Genomic DNA, 16,399 nt, shown 5'->3' with positions numbered 1-16,399 from the left:
TGCAAAGGGCGTACGAACATGGAGTTACTCGCCTGGCTATGTGAAGGTTTAGCTATGTCTTCCCTTCCCCCTCTTCCTCGTGAGAACCGCGCCGAGGAAACGCCCCACATGTTTACGAAAACATCGCGCGTAAGTAGTTGGGTAGGCAGACCCCCACTCATGAGTGCTTCTGCGTGGAGGGGCTATCACCCCCCCTGGGCGCCAAACTTCCGCAGAAACACATCAAAAACGATCATGTCGGAAAAGAGGAGGAAGTTATTTTCCACCCGGGTCTTCACCGTTGGTTTAATTTCAACCTGAGACGCATCCTCATGGAGGTCGCTAAGAGGGGGAAGTGGGGTGTGCAGAAGTAGCATTACCAATGTGGCTGTAGCTTTACCTGCTGTGTGGAAGCAGCATTACCACTTGTGGGCGCGTTTCCCTATGCGTGGGAGTCAACTCCCTGGAGACACACCCCCACAGGAGGGTCCCCTCTTCACGGATGGAGAATACCTCGGGGGGGGGTACCTACCTTTTGTTGTGCAAATTCAAAAAGGCGCTAAAGCAAATCATGGCCGCGTTGTCTCTGCTGAGGTTGGGCGGCGTCTTGTACACGCTCCAGGGCGCTGCGAGTAGAGCGGCGGAGTGAGCGATGAGGTGGGCGTTAAGGTAAGATTTGATGTACGCGCTGATGTGCCTGTTGATGTGCGCGTTGGCGTGCCCCTTCACTTGCGCGGTGGAAGGACACTCAGACGGCTAATCCCCCAAAGGCGAAAAAGCCTTCCAGCAAACTGCTTAAAATGGAGAAACAAACCGCACAAATCGCTCTAAAAACAGGGCAAATCACTCACCTTCACTTTCGGGGGAAGCGGAATGACCCTCCAGAAGGAAGTGCCCCCCCTCCTTCAGTTTCGAAAAGTCCTCAAAATTAAAACACTCTAAAGCTGACAAGATATCTCGTTCTGTTTTCCTCTTTAAAAGAAGCTTTAGGTAAACATCCCACGCCAGGGATGCACTGAAGTCTATTTCCCCTTTGAGCACTTCCTTGGAAACTTTCGAATGTAAAAACTTTTTCTCACTTATTTTTTTTAACCTCTTATTTAGCCTTTTCCTTAACCTTTTAAATTCGTTTAGCCGAACTTGCAATTGATTTCTCCCCCTAGCCATGCATCTCAACTTGCTAATCAAAAATTGGTTGCACCCGACTCCCCCCACTAGGCATATTTTTTTTATATTAAAATGCAGCTCAGAGAAATACATAATTTTGTTAATCTGCGTCAGGAGGTGGTTGAAAATGTTTTTCTGACTGAAGTAGGCATACCTGTCTTTTTCCCGCTCGAAGGACTCTCCCTTTTTTGACTCCTCGATGATTTTGCGCAGGTGGTTGTACAGGCCTGAGAAGCTGCCAAGTGGGGAAGCGAAGTGGGGAAGCGAAGTGGAGAAGCGAAGTGGAGAAGCGAAGTGAAGAAGCGAAGCAGACAAACAAAGCGTAGAAGCGAAACGGAGAGATATGTCCAGGGCGACACACGGACAGTGTAGCCCATGGAAACGCCGCAACACCGCTGCACCACCGCCGCACCAACGCCGCTACCGATGGGGTAGCCTTTCTTACGAAAAATCGACTCGGTTGTTCGCGCAGAAGGGAACGGGAAAGGGCTGAAATGGATCCGCGCAAGCCTCCCCACTTAGCCGCTGCTCCTTCATTCTTCGAACGAACTCTGCTGACTTCCTCTCAAGGAAGGGACCTCCCCCCAACCCAACGGGCAGACCCAGCAGCCTGGCAATTTTGTCAATTATGTCTCCAATGGAAATATCGACCGTTTGGGCTAATTTGCTCAAATTGATTTCGTTTTTTTTGTTCCTTTGCACTTTGAAGATTTGTGTGCTTCCTCCGGACACTAACGCGCAGAGGTATCCATCTGTTAAGCGGCTTCCCTGGGGGGCCTCCCCACTGTACTGCGGTTTATGCGCAGAGGAGGTGTTCTCCCGTTTGTAGGATACATTTTGGGGTGCCTCCTTGTTCACATCCTGGGGTGCCTCCCCGTCCATATTCTTGACCGCCTCGCTGCCCATCTCCCCCCGCAGCACATAATCGCCGCAGTTTAAAAATTCCTCTTCGCTCAAAAGCGCCATCTTCCGCTTCGTCACATCGTTGCTATTGAGAATCTGCAGAATGTCCTTCACTTTTTCCATTTGTGCCTTATCCTTTCTGACCTCCTCCGAGATGTGCATGTCGATGCTACGTTCATTTCTCGATTGGTCGCTTTTTCCTCCCTTGTACTGGCCACTATTCGTGTATGTATTTTCATCATTGTAGACGTGGAAAAAGAGGGGCGAAAGGACATGGGCAAAAACGTGATTGATCGGACTCACTCGTATGCTTTCGTTCTGCTTCTTCCTCTCCCCTATGTAGTTTTTGGCTGCCTCCATACTTTTGGCTATTCCCGGGCACGCGCTGAAGGCGAAGCAGCTAATTCGGCTCTGGTCTGCAGTAGGGGGGGAGGCACGCAACAGTGCACATGTGTATTCGCATATATAAGCGCACATGTGTGTTCGTATAAATGTACATGCCCTGGGAGGATGCCCCAGTGGAGCGGTTCCCCTACCAATGCCCTCGAGAGCCTTCTCCACGTAGGGCTTCAAAAACAGCTGGTTGATGGAGCTGATGAAAAAGGGATACACACCCTCATACTTGTGAACCACCTTAAAATGGGATATGATCACATTTTTAACAATGTTCAAATTTGAGTCAAGGACACAGATGCAGGTATCATCACACGTGTTTTCGATCCCTACGATGTACTTGACTTTTTGGTTATTTTTGGGCTTATTCCTCTCGGTTAAAATTTTGGGGATTTTTTTATACTTGCACACATCATAGTATACGGCCCTGTCCTTTTGGACGCGTTTATTAATTTTGTGTACTGTCCTTTCCAAGGCGTCACTAAATTGTGTTTTTTTAATTGTTATGTTGTCAATCCGGTATGCATAGTGCACGTATCGAAGCAGACTCAGGACGCAGGATAAACACGTGGCCAGGTTTTTAATCGCATTTTTCATTATCATGAATTGGGGTTACATCTTCGTCAAATTGTTTCCTCCCATCTGTATGCTACACATGTGTGCGTACGCCGTTCTGTTTTTACTAAAATTGCGCACTTGTTTCTTTGGCATTTTTTTTACAGTGCTTTTTTTTATTCTTTTTTGGGACTCACATTTTTTTTCATTCAGGCACGCGCCACAAGGTTTCACTTCGTTGATTTGTTAAAACTTTTTCGCTTTTCTGCCAAATGGCTACTTCACGTATTTTCAACCGCACTCGTCAAGCTTGTTTTTTCTTTTTTTTTTTGATACCTTTTAGGAGTTATAAATTATGTCATCCATTTGGGCGATCATTCCGCGCATGGATGACGCTTTGCCAGATGGGAAAATTGCCTAGTGTGATTTTTTGAAAGGCATTTCATTATTACTTTTTTGTTCACTTATTTATTCGTTCTTTTTTAGGACCTCAAAATGCTTATCTTAAAGAGGCACCTTTTTCGCAAAAGGAATTGCACCCGTTTCGGCACATAGAACACACGTCACGTTTGCTGTGTAATCAAAGCGGTATGCACAATGTTTGCAACTTTTTTTTCTTGTGGCTACTTTGGCATGCTTGAAAATGATGCGCCATTCAATATTTTTACTGCGTCATAAGTTTGAAGCATGTGTGCACTTCTGTCGTTTTGATTGACCCCATTTGGAGGTTTTTTTTTTTTTTAAATGTATCCCCCCCAAGTGTGGTGACAGCGACATAGTTGTTCTCAACCATTTTGTTCTTTATAAGTCTGCTTTTGCAAAGAATAGTAAAATACGGGCACAAAATGGCCTATTATTTTCACATCTTCTGCATGGTCACATTTTCGAGGCGTCCCCGGGATACGCGGCTTTATTTAAAATGGAGCAACGTCGCTCAGTTTTTTTTTGTATCTTTCCCCAAGAAAACAGAAAATGGAAGTCGTATCACTCAAATTGGGCTTTGCCACGTTGAGCATTGAGCAGCCGTTGAGCAGGGGCATAAGCGTGTCTTCACTCTTACAAGTAACATGATCGTCGAATTTTCCAAATGGACCTTTTTTTTTTTTGGAGAAACTGGCGCGTAGGCATGAATAGTCACACCGCATGTTGAAAAGGGCAAGCATGATTGCATAAGTATGTGTAACGCCGCCTAATTGAATTAAAAATTGGACAACGGGTAGCACCTTTCCTGCTTCGATCTAGCTAAAATCTGCGCCCCAGTTTTGCAGCCAATTGTAAGATGTTCCTTTTAAAGCTACATACATTTTGGCTATTTTTTTTTTTTTTTATCTGAACGGTAAGGTAAAAAAGGAAAAAAAAAAAAAAAAATTGGCTAGCTAATCTGTTGCTTACAAATGTGGAGAATAAAAAAAAAAAAAACTGTTCCTTTTTAAGTACCACATTTTGGTTAAGTCTTTTCCACGTTTACCACAATTTTACCTTTTCACTTCGTACATTAGTTGTTTAAAACGTTTGACTTTTTAAAAACTGTTCTCACATTCCTTTGGAGTATCTTTTGGCAAAGCTGCTCACATTTTCTGCACAGACGTAACCTTACTGAGAAATTTTTTTTTTTAAAATGAATCCCCTGAGCACTTTCCTGCTGTCTATTTTTTTTATCAAAGCAGCCCTTGTATGCGCCATTTCGACGCATGAAGTTTTGAATGACAAACGAATTGAGTTTAAAAATAATGCCAAACGGATTATCAATGAATCATATTTGGTGGACAAAAATGAGAAGCTGTTGGGCAGTTCGCTCAGGACATATAAATACTACTTGGTAAAAGGTACAACCGAATTTAGGGCTATCTTCATTTTTGACGATTTAAATTTGAACAAAGCGACAGAGCTAGGAATACGCAATGCTCAACACGAGGCGGACATCTTAAATGTAGAGGGGAACGTGAAGAACATTTACCCCCTCGATGAGATAAGCACATTTAATGAGGTCCTATACAGAGAGAGAAAAATGTTCAGCCTGGAAACTGCGTACTCCACCACAAGTTATGTGCTAGCCAAATTTGTCTTCGACGTGAACATCGAAGAAGAAGATGAGGAGGACATCATGTCTCTTTTGATTGAAACTGAATTGAACATGAAGAAAAAAAAATTGGACGTTCTCACGGAGGGGGATGGCGGCGCACAGCGAGGGGGCAACATGAACAGCATCAGCAGCAGTGACATGCAGTCGAACCAGTCTAACCACGCGAACCACTCGAACCACTCTCAATCGGTTGAACTGTACAAGAAGAAACGCCCACAAGTGTTCACCCAATTCGTCGGGCTGTTCGTCAGCATAGTGTCCATGGTTACCTCCATCTCAGGTGCCATTTCAGCTGTCGCGTCAGTTTTTTCGGGCACGCCCAGCCCCTCACCCCCCGAATTTTTGGGGGATGAGGCATGGACCCTGCCCACATATGAGGAGAGAAGGGTTTCCAAGAGGGAAGCTCCCAAGGCTGGGAAAGGCAAGAAGGCTCCACAGGAGGATCCCTACTACGATGATGACTACAGCGATGGTGACTACTACGATGGTGACTACTACGATGGTGACTACTACGATGGTGACTACTACGAGGATGATTACTATGAGGATGACTACTACGATGACTATGGCGGTGACTACCGCTTCTAACATCAAAGTGGGATGCGTGACGGGGAGCTAACAACTAGGAGGGTGGAACAAAGCAGGGGAGAGAGCTGCTTAATATGAATGAAGGCCTCATACGGGAGGGTTAATTTTCACCGTGGGAATAGTTATACACAGCGAAAATGTCATCCCGAGTGGGACCCCCCAACACCAAAGAAGCGTCATAAAACACGTGCACACACAAAATGATAACTTTATCCAGTGGGCTCTTCAAATGCGCTGTGCGAATTTTTTTTACTACTGTGCAGCAAGGAGGGTTGCGTTTTTTCTTCCCCCATGTGTTCGTTACTTTTCCATTCCGTTTTTCTATCTCTTTATATATTTTTTTTTTTTAAGCAAATCATTAACCTGTGTGAAAGGGACTGGTTGCACTTAAAATTGTGTAGCCATTCCTGCGGGTCAAATTTTAACAACTGCGTCATTTGCATGGGGGTATAAATGGCCCCATTGTGGGGTTTCAAAATTGCAACGTCGTAATCCGAAACGGTGGAAAAGAGGAAAATGTAAAGTTTGCTCTGTATGACCTATGCGTTACGTTTAAGGGGAGGGGAGTATATCCCTCCGCCTCTGTGAGGGAGGTGAACTGCTCAAATGGAGCCACTCAGACAAACGCGTTTTCTCATACAGGTGTGGAGATCTGTGTTTATATGCTCCCCTGTTTCCTTTTTGCTCCTTTATATTTGGAGATTATTTTTTTTTTTTTTAGCATCTCATCCCCTTTCGTTTAAATTACAAAAAAAAAAAAAAATCTGCATCATCGCAGGTTTCTATAAAAAGGGCCCTTTTCGGAAAGCGCTTAATTGTGTCAACGTGCAATGGAGGGGAAAAACCAAATGAGACATAAAAGGAGTGTTCCCCTTCGCAACGCTTAAACGAAAAAATAAATAAGCGAAAAAAAAATTCCTCGCAAGGACGGATATATGCCCATTAAACGCTTCGCAGTGGAAACATCTTTGCCGCTTCTGTGGAGAGGTGGTGGAAAAAACTGCGAATCGTTGAGGGGTGTTTTATGTGAGGACGTCTACCTGTTGGCAGAGGCGAAATGGTGAAATGGCAAAATGGGGTGCGTATTTTGCGAAGTGCCTCAACAGCGAGGGGCAACCCGCTTAACCCATTTAACCATTGGAACACTCAAAGGATCAGAAATGCAGAGTTGCTCGTTGTCCCGCTTTTAAGGTGTAACATGCATGATGCGATCTTGATGTGCTATCGATGTGCTATCGATGCGTGCTTCGTGCATGCATGCAGTTAGGCCTTTTTTTCTCTCTCCCTGCCGTCTTTTTCTGGGCTTTGTGAGTAACAAAAATTGGTTGTAGTGAAATTGCAGATTAATTTTTCCCTCATTTTTTCAAATAAAAAAAAAATGCATTTAACATTTTTAAGAGGTTAAAATGTGTACGTTGTTTTTTTTTTTTTTTTTTCCCCTTCCATTTTATATTCATGCTTTTCCACACTGTTTTGTTACGTCATTGAGAATATCGAAAAGAGAAGGTTTTAATTTTTGTCTAATTTGTGGCTTCTTTTTGGCTTCCTTTTCGTGTTCACATGTGTTTTGTTAAATTGTGTTAATTGTTTAAGGGAAACCGAAAAAAAAAAAAAAAAAAAAAAAAAAAAAGGAAGAAAAGGAAAACAATATTTGTTTCTCCTCTCCCTTTTTGAGCAACCTGTTTATCCTTATCTTTAGTAGAGACCACATTGCCGCTTTGCCGTTTCGTGAAGGAGCGAAGAAAAGTACCCCCCACCCCACACACATACATATGAGCATGTTGTGCTTGCGCATTCGGCGTCCAGTTGACTGAACATTGAGAGGTGAGCATGTTACCCGCGTGGTGGACGATCGGAAAGGGTCCTAAATTGTCTACATGTGTATGTCTACAGATGTGCGTACGCTTCACCGTGTGTGCACCCCACTAATGGTTGCTTCTCCCCCTTTTTTCTTTTTTTTGCAGACCCCTCCACATCCGAGAGCTCCCTGCAAAACTGCAATTTTTATCCTCAGACAGGCGCTATTTGCGGCACTATCCGGAAAGGCACTTGGAGAGGAAGAATTTTTACCGTTTCTACTACGGCTGAATAAGCGGTTGAAAGGGAAACCCCCCTGTAGGAACTAGCTAGCCACAATTTGTGACGCGCTACAACCACACGGTAGAAGTGCGGGAAAAAATGCGCTATGCGCTAGGCTAACTAACATCCACGTGCAACTGAAAAAAAAAAAAAAAATGAAGCCAAGAAATATAAACAGCTTGTTAGCCATTTGGTGCATCCTATTTTCCATCTGCGAGTACGGCTATGTAGGGAGCCTCCGCATCGGGCTCCGAAGAAACTACAGTCAGGGTGACAGTTCTGATCGGCTTGGGGGAAGCGACGTGGACGTTAGAAGAAGTGGAGAGCTAATGGACTTGGGAAAAAATGCAAACATTTTATGCAACAATATTTCTTGCAATAGCAAAAAGGAGGCTTCATTTCTCAGTCAGAAGAAGCAACTTGAAGATGATGACGATGACGAGTTGGCGGCCCTGTACAACGACGACGATGATGATGCGTCTACCACTACGGGAGGTATGTGCGCGCAGACACACTGCACCGTTGGGTGGGCTACCGAGTAGATGAGCGGAACGACATGGCTGCGATGAGGCGCCTCCGCGAGAGGCGGCGCCACTGTGCGAAGTTGCCCCCGCGGCAAGAAAGAATTAAAAAAAAAAAAAAAAAAACATTTCGGTTTTCACTCCCTTCTCTGGAGCGAGACCACAGTGTATGTTCAGATGAACGTATCTACGTGCGTGTGTGCCCATTCACACGCTCCACCCCAAATTGCAGGCGGCTCTGAGACGAGTGACGACGACGAGCTGGAGCTTCCCGACCAAGACGAGGGGGCAGACGAAGGGGAGGCCGAGGACCAACTAGCCACCCAGGAGGACTCCGATAATAGCGGTAAAAAAAAAAGAAAAAAAAGAAACGAGAAAATGAGAATATAAGTGGGTCTGCACGAAACAGCTGATGTGCGTAACTACACATGCGTACACATTATGTAGTACACACATTTATGCATACCAAACTGCCTACCCCGCAGGGACAGACCAAGGGCTCAAAAAGAAGGTCAATCTGAGCAGACACGAAAAACTCATAGAAGATAAGAAACAGCAGACGGAGAACACCTTTAAGAAGTACCGCTTCGGCGATGAGGAAGAAGAGTCCGAAGAAAAATCCCCAGGAAAAAGCAAATCGCTCGACCCGAGCTCCCTAGATGATGATGATGGCGAAGGTGACGATGATGATGATGGTGATGAGAGAGAGAAGAAGCAATCGAACACGAGGAAAGCAATGAAGAAGGATTTGGACGTGTTTCCGGGCTTATACTTTGCAGGCATAGGGTATGACTCTCTCTTTGGAAACCCCCTGGGGGAGGCGGACTCTCTGACGGACCCCGGCTATAGGGGGCAGATTATTCTGATGAACTGGGAGCTCAGCAACAAAGGAGTTGCGAACGACTTGGCTACTTTGCAACCCTTGAATGGGTGGATTCGAAAGGAAAACGCCTGCAGTAGAGCAGAATCGGTACGTCTCTCCGCCTTCGCAGGGTGTCTACTTTGCTCCGTTTTGGGGAAATGGCCAAGGGGGAGCCCCCGGTGGTGGCAGCCGGGCTGAGCGCTGCCAGAAAGGGCTACCTAAAAGGGCCACATAAAATGGATACCTAAAACGGCACATAGAATGACCACATAGAATGGCCACCTCGAATCCATGCGCCCTTCCTCACTGGCCCCATTCCCCCCCCCTAACAGATCAAAGAGTGCAGCAGCGTCTCGGACTACACCAAAAACCTGACGGCGGAGGCGAGCGTGTCGGGCAGCTACATGGGCTTCGGGGCCTTCTCGGCGTCCACAGGGTATAAGAAGTTCCTCCAGGAGGCGTCCAAGCGGACCAGCAAGACGTACCTGGTCAAGTCCAACTGCGTGAAGTACACGGTTGGCTTGCCTCCCTACGTGCGGTGGTGAGCAGTGGCAAAAATGCGTGCAGCAAGCTTGCGCACGTCGGCGAACCGGGGGGGCCTCCTAACCGAGGACCACCACGGAGAGAAGCTGTCCGCAAAAAGAAAGAAAAAAATGCCGCACGCATAAGCGTACATGCTGCTTCACAGAGAAGCGTATGTGCTGCTGCACAGAGAAGCGTATGTGCCGCTGCCCCAATGAGCGAACCCCCTTCTTTAACCCTCCAGGGAACAAACGACGGCCTTCAAAAACGCAGTGAACGGACTCCCGCCCCACTTCACGGGCCTCGAAGCAGACAGCGAGTGCGCGTCGGATGTCTACGAGCAGAAGAAGACGTCCGAGGAGTGCGAGACGGTGCACGCGTGGATTAGGTTCTTCAAGACGTACGGCACGCATGTCATTATGGAGGCGCAGCTGGGTACTCGAGCGAGGGAGAGCAGCGGTGTAGCGGCCAGATAGAGGGGCGAAAAAAAAGGCAGCAAAAGAGAGACGAGAAATAAAAAGACTCCCCCCATTCGATCTGCACATACGAGCGCACGCACATGCTGAGAACACTCGGTGAACTTCACTCACTTCACTCACTTCGCTCACTTCGCACACTTCCCCCCCCCCCCGCAGGTGGCAAAATCACAAAAATCATCCGCGTGGAAAACTCCTCGGTGAACCAAATGAAGAAGGACGGAGTCAGCGTGAAGGCGCAGATAAAGGCGCAGTTCGGCTTTGCCAGCGTAGGAGGGTCCACAAACGTCAGCTCCGACCATTCCTCGAAAAAAAACGAAGACAATTACGAAATGAGCGAACAGCTAGTTGTCATCGGAGGGAACCCAATCAAGGATGTTACGAAGGAAGAAAATTTATATGAGTGGTCCAAAACAGTGTCCACCAACCCAATGCCAATAAACATAAAGCTGCTTCCAATTTCCACCATTTTTGACTCGGACGATTTGAAGAACTCCTATGAGAAGGCCCTCATTTACTACACCAGGCTGTATGGCTTCTCCCCCCACGACACGATGCAGAAGGACGAGAAGGACATCGTTAAGATTGTAAGGGAGCACGAGAGGGGGAGCTCCGCTCGTGGGAGGGAGGGCGATCCACTCGTGGGAGAGACTGCCACGTGGGCATATAAGAGAGAGAGAAACTGCAAACGCGTCATTCACATAACTTCCTTTTTTTTTCTTCCTTTTTTTCTTCCCCCCCCCCTGCACCACAGCTGACCGCTTCCACGACGGTCACCAAAACCGGCCCACCCCCCATAAGCGCGGAGTGCCCACACAACATGGTGGTCCTATTCGGCTTCGTCGTCAAGCAGAACTTCTGGGACCACACCAACAAACTGCAGTCGTACGAAATGGAGATCTGCGAATCCGGCGCGAGTAGCTGCACGTCCAAACAGGGAAACACAAATAAATATGATGTGTCCTACACCTACATCGAATGTGGCCCCCAGGCTTTGCCCTTCACCGAGCAGGTGGTCAGCGTAAGTGGCACCACCTACAACTCAGTGAAGTGCCCTAACGATTATTCCGTTCTGTTTGGATTCGGAATGGCCACTTCTTCTGGCAGGCACCAATCGGCTCTCTACTCGTATTTCACGCCCTGCCGACCAGGTCAGCCCCGCCCCGCGAGGGGGACACACCCGCATCTCAGCTGTGCTTCTGAGCTGTGCATCTGAGCTTCTAAATTTCTGTGCTGGCTATTCACTCCAGAGGGGCTCCTACCACCGCACGCACGCAAACATATGAGTTTTTTTTTTTTTTTTTTTTTTTTTTTTTTTTTCCTTCCACTTCGCAGGCCTGAAAAGCTGCTCCCTAAACATGAACGAACATGATGACAAGAGCTACATATACCTGGTCTGTGTAGACGCCACCATATGGACGGGCCTAAACGCCCTCTCGATGATCGCCAAGGATGATTTACACTCCGCTGTTAACAGGTACCAGCAATTTAATGATGGCGAATTAGTCGTTACATGCCCTTCGGAAGGAACCATATTGACTGGATTCTATGGTGAGACGCACACCTCCAGTCCCTATGTGACTGTGCCCTTTGGCAAATGCGCCAAGAGTTTAAAGGCCTGCTCAGTGCATGGGTCCGGCCAGGCAATCGGCATTCACAACTACAGAACGTTGTTCACCGTGGCGCTGTGCAAGAATAACTAGTGGGCCGCCCCTGCGTTGTGTTTTACTTATTTGTTTTTTTTTGTTTTTTTTTGTTTTTTTTTGATTCTCCTTTTGTCCGTTTTTTAAGAGGGGCCCTCCCGCCCTGCTAATGCGCCCTTGCGTTGCGGCGATTCCTCGCTACGGCAACTTTTCTCTATGATGAAATTTTTTTAAAAAATATGCAAAAGGTGAACGCGTTTGTGTTGGTCACATTGTGCGACCCGCTCGGATGGCCCCTTTCCCCCCTCCGGCGTGCACACCCCGCACGTACACTCTGCGGGGTTAAGCAGTGAAATCATTTCACGAGGTTGTCCGAACAAGCGATCCATCCATCGTGCGCTTTTTTCTCTTCCAAACGGGCACCCACCGGAAAGAAAAAAGAAAAAAAAAACAGCCGCTCAGATAAGACGAAGCGGGCGGGACCCCACACCCCGGTTTGCACTTCTGCCAGGACCACACCCGCCGCTTATGTGACACCTCTTAGGATTTAAAATTTTTTTTATTCGCAAAGGAGTTGTCTCAACGTTTCACTCACAAAAAAAAGGCATACACACGGGGGCGGAGCTGCCAGCAGGCAGTCGCGCCAGGAAAAACAAAAAAAAACGCATCCGATTAGAAGCGTGAATGTAGAAGCGTGAACGAAAAACGCCAAAGAGGCAGCGGCCGCATCCGGCGCGTCTCGGCGGGTGGAAAAAAATAGTCGCCCGCTGGGCAGCGGTGAGAAGCGGGATAGGAATTGCGAAGTTGTCCCGGAGCAGCCTCCCCGTGGGCTACCACCCCACTTCGCAATTCGCACGTCGCAGTTAACGCTTCGTAATTCCCTTCCCACTCCCTTCTCCCCGCTTCGCTATTCCCACTTCTTCCTCCCCCCTCACGAGTTGTCCACGAAGACGCTGTAGGAGTAGACGTTCCTGGACTCGTTCTTGCACAGGTCGACCGCCTTGATCTCGTCGAGGATCCACGTGCCCGCCATGGAGCCCTTGGGCAGGAGGATCGTGTGCGTCACCTGCTTGTAGTCCTTTCCCTGGGGCAGCAGCGTCCTGTTCACGTGGCTCGAGTGGATGCCCCCGTGCGGGTCCCTCAGGTGTATGTACACGTAGTACACCCCGGAGAGGTCGTCGTACACGCCGAACTGCACCGTCACTTCGGTCTCCCCGTCGTGCTGATCATTCGCCGGCTTGCTGGTAACCCTAACGCCAGTGATGGTGGGCTGGACCATATCCCTGCGAGAGGAGCTCCTCAAATCGGCGTAGTACTTATCTGACGTAACATTCATAACGTTCTGGTTCCCCGCATCGTCCTCCACTGCAAACTGGCGGAAGTAGTACCTGCTGCCCACGCAGTACCTGGGGACGTGCACCGGGTTCATCACTTGGAAGCACTTCAAATTGGAGACATTCATGGTGGTGTGTGCCTTACACGCTTCTATACTAACCTGTCGGAACCCACTCGTGGCGATGTCACTCACGAAGTAGTCCTTCGCCATTGCGTCAACGTCAAACTGGGGGTCATACGCCGCGTACGTGTGATTGCCGTAGGAGTAGCTTTCACTATCCGTGGAGGCGAAGTTTGCGTACGTCCCTCCGTGGATCTTAAGCGAGCTATTCTCCAACACGAGCATACTCAATCGGAGGAGGGAATCTTCGGAGCCCCTTCCATTGTAGGGGTAAATCTGAACAGAGTCCAACAGAGGCAGGGGCTGCTCCACATCTTCATTTTGATTATTCACATACATGTAGAGGACGAAGGAGCCCAGCCCTGTGTACCGCTTTATATCATTCTCTCCTGTGAACGTCAAAGACTCGGCCACCCACTTGCCTTTACTCTCTGTGGCGTTCACTTCAAACTCGGCATACAACGAATGGCTGCACTCGGAGCGGTCCGCTGTGTAGAAGAAGATATCCTTGAATGTTTGCTGCTCCGAGAAGAACCTCGCATGGGCGTACTTAGCGCACCCCTTATTCCCCTTAGAGGAGAGCAGATCCACATGTATTTGCACCTTTTTACTCTCCGAGGGACTTCCCTTAACCTCGACGCGTATCTTTTTGACCTTCCCTGGGTAGTAAAAGGTTTGGTTCCCCAAGTTGAGGACTTCAAATTTGTGCTTTCCCGAAGTGACGTAAAAGCCGCCACTAAAGAGGTTCTTCTTTATCCAGCTGTACTTGTCAGTGCTCCTCGAATTTAGCAGCTTCGGGTTCAGAACGAACGACGCTATAGACTCTGCGAAATCCTCCCCGGGGGTTTTATCATGCGCGTAGGCAGAAACGAACCCGGTTTCGTTCTTAGTGGCCCATTTGCTTGGAGATCGAGGCTCTTCGTACCACTGACCCTGGACTACCCATTCCTTCCTCAATTCTGCCGACACCGTGTTGACGTAGATGAAGTGCCCTATTTCGTGCAGCACCAAATGAGAAATGTCCTTATAATTTACAAAAGCAGATTCCATAAACTCGATGAATGAATTTTGGGAAGCTCCTGCAGGGAAGGCAACTGCGGGGGCCGTTGGGTAGACGGGATGTTTCAGTCCATTTTTCCTTCTCCCCAAATATTTCAATCCTTTCACTTTTTGAAACCCCTTTGGATATTCATCCCATGAGGTAGCCAATTCGACTATCTCCTCCACGTTCTGACTCCATGGCTGGTAATCGTTCTTCGAATACCCGGTGACTTGTTCCACTTGGGAAGGGTTCCTCTCAGGGTCTAGCAACCGAACGCCGTGCTTCTCCTCAAAGTAGTTGACGAACAGACCATAATCATCTGCAAGGATGGATCTGATTAGGACCTTTTCCAACCTCCTCGAGTAGTAGTACCCATTGCTGCCCGTTGTCTTCACCTGCTTCTTAGAATATTCAAATGCACTGCTAGACACACGTACCGTCTTGGAATACTCCTTATCATCCCCGTCATACATCTCCACGTCCATGTCGAATGCCCCCAAATCCTCGTGCACCAGAATCCATCGCTGGTGCTTCCTCTGGTTAGCTCTCTCCTCCTTATCGTACGCCACTAACTGCACACATTCGGGGAAGCCAGACAATACGCTTAGAAGCCTATCTGAGTATTCAGAACCCCAATACCCGATCAACTCAATTCCGTAAAATGCCTTCAAAGAGGCGGCAGATCCTGACGAATCTAGCTTCAACTCATTTGACATATCGTGCCCATGGGTCCACCCAGCTTCATCATTATGAACCACGTTTATATGCTCCAAAGAAGTGGGAGAGGTTGACTGGAGCTCCCACTCGAATAAGAACAAGTTAGAAACGTTCGGGTAAGGGGTTATCTCAATTGTGTCGCTGTAATCTGAATTTACAAACTTGCATTTGGAACAAGGCACATTCAGCTTAATAGCGCTGGGTGTTAAGTAGGTAGATCCAAAGGTACGTAAGTAATATCTTCCTCCATGAACAATAAATTTGAAGTGAGGATTCTCAGACGTTAGGGATATCACATCTAAAGAGTCGAAACTATTTGAGTACTGAGCTCCTAGTGCTATCGATACTGGCTGCCCATCTGCTATCCCTTTGACAGACCCTGTAATTACATACGTGGTGGTCTCATGACTGGGGGGGGAGTGTACCCTCTCTCTGTCATGCATTAAATTTGATAACGTGGCTGACGTCTGCATAAAGATGGCTCTCCCAAGGGGACTGTCATCCTCTGTTATTAACTGCTCTTCTTTGCTGCGGCTTAGGCGGCTTCCTCTGTGCTTGAAGGCGGCGCTTCTCCCGGCCGTTGCTTCTTCCGAGAATCTCAAGTGCTTCACGTTGTTCTCTCCGCCGAGGTTCCTGATGTTGTACGTCCTCGTGACGCTTAGGATGGCAACCCACAGGGCGAGCAAGGCGAACGGGTTGAATTCCCTCATGGTGGCAGTTCAAGGGGGGAAGAAGCGGAGAAACAGCGGAGAAGCGGCGGAGAAGCGGCGGAGAAGCAGCTGGTAAAAAGAAACAAAGGAGATTTACTGAGGCAAACTCTTTGCTCCTCGTTTGACTTACACAAAAAGGTGGCCGTCTTTCCAAAAAAATTAACACACGGGTGCACAGGAGATGACACACAAATTTACGAGCAGGCACGGAATCGTGGCATTCGCATTTGGCGAGCGCTGGAAAAATTCCACATGAAAAAGGGAGTAGACGCAAAAGGGGGAAGCGTTACACGCATGGGGGTGGGCGGCGCGATCGACACATACAACTACACACAACGGGACGAAAGTTACGTACTAGCAAAAGAACGCCACATGGGGGGGGTTGCGCGTGTGCGTTTTAGGCGGGGTTCTACATACAAAAAAGGGGAAGACAGAGCTTCGGGAGCGGCGGAAGCGGCGAAAGCGTCGAAGGCGATGAGATGCAACATAAGGTATGGAGGACGGCACATTTACGTTTAAGTAGGCGTATACGCGATGAGGGAGTAAAGAACAGCATAAAATGGAGGAAAAAATTAATAATCGAAATTGCTCGATATGTAAAAGGGGGAGTAACAAAAGGGAAACTTGCGTTTGCTTGGCTTTAAGGTAGTTTTGTACTAGCTTTAACTTGGTTGCTGGTTTGTTGGTTGGTTTTTGCTTAATT

The 16,399-nt window shown here is 47.8% G+C and overlaps 4 protein-coding genes across 4 annotated transcripts, besides 7 other annotated features; 2 read left to right on the top strand and 2 right to left on the bottom strand.

The window, feature by feature from the left end:
* Positions 1-185: 185 nt before the first annotated feature.
* PVX_000800 (hypothetical protein, conserved) lies at positions 186-3,045 on the bottom strand (the record flags this gene model as incomplete). Its single annotated transcript, XM_024731192.1, has 5 exons — positions 186-321; positions 512-605; positions 831-1,381; positions 1,592-2,465; positions 2,586-3,045. 5 exons carry the CDS (start codon positions 3,043-3,045, stop codon positions 186-188), a joined length of 2,115 nt encoding a protein of 704 aa, XP_024586958.1.
* Positions 1,423-1,517: a microsatellite.
* Positions 3,046-4,369: 1,324 nt separating the features above from the next.
* Positions 4,370-4,394: a microsatellite.
* A 221-nt stretch (positions 4,395-4,615) lies between these two features.
* Positions 4,616-5,668, top strand: PVX_000805 (hypothetical protein, conserved; the record flags this gene model as incomplete). The annotated part of the gene is made up of 1 exon (XM_001613297.2): positions 4,616-5,668. The coding sequence occupies one exon, from the start codon at positions 4,616-4,618 to the stop codon at positions 5,666-5,668; it is 1,053 nt and encodes a 350-aa protein (XP_001613347.2).
* Positions 5,561-5,684: a microsatellite.
* A 1,614-nt stretch (positions 5,685-7,298) lies between these two features.
* Positions 7,299-7,342: a microsatellite.
* Positions 7,343-7,902: 560 nt separating this feature from the next.
* PVX_000810 (hypothetical protein, conserved) lies at positions 7,903-11,831 on the top strand (the record flags this gene model as incomplete). The annotated part of the gene is made up of 8 exons (XM_024731191.1): positions 7,903-8,242; positions 8,501-8,614; positions 8,754-9,238; positions 9,463-9,671; positions 9,897-10,087; positions 10,288-10,715; positions 10,883-11,279; positions 11,464-11,831. 8 exons carry the CDS (start codon positions 7,903-7,905, stop codon positions 11,829-11,831), a joined length of 2,532 nt encoding a protein of 843 aa, XP_024586959.1.
* Positions 8,956-8,999: a microsatellite.
* Positions 11,445-11,477: a microsatellite.
* A 58-nt stretch (positions 11,832-11,889) lies between the features above and the next one.
* Positions 11,890-11,923: a microsatellite.
* A 779-nt stretch (positions 11,924-12,702) lies between these two features.
* Positions 12,703-15,696, bottom strand: PVX_000815 (hypothetical protein, conserved; the record flags this gene model as incomplete). The annotated part of the gene is made up of 1 exon (XM_024731190.1): positions 12,703-15,696. The coding sequence occupies one exon, from the start codon at positions 15,694-15,696 to the stop codon at positions 12,703-12,705; it is 2,994 nt and encodes a 997-aa protein (XP_024586960.1).
* Between the last annotated feature and the right edge of the window lie 703 nt (positions 15,697-16,399).

Source organism: Plasmodium vivax, chromosome 3 (genome assembly GCF_000002415.2).
Source record: "Plasmodium vivax chromosome 3, whole genome shotgun sequence".
Taxonomy (NCBI): Eukaryota; Apicomplexa; class Aconoidasida; order Haemosporida; family Plasmodiidae; genus Plasmodium; species Plasmodium vivax.
The sequence above is the reverse complement of the archived record's forward strand: the minus strand, read 5'-3'. Positions and strand labels throughout refer to the sequence as shown.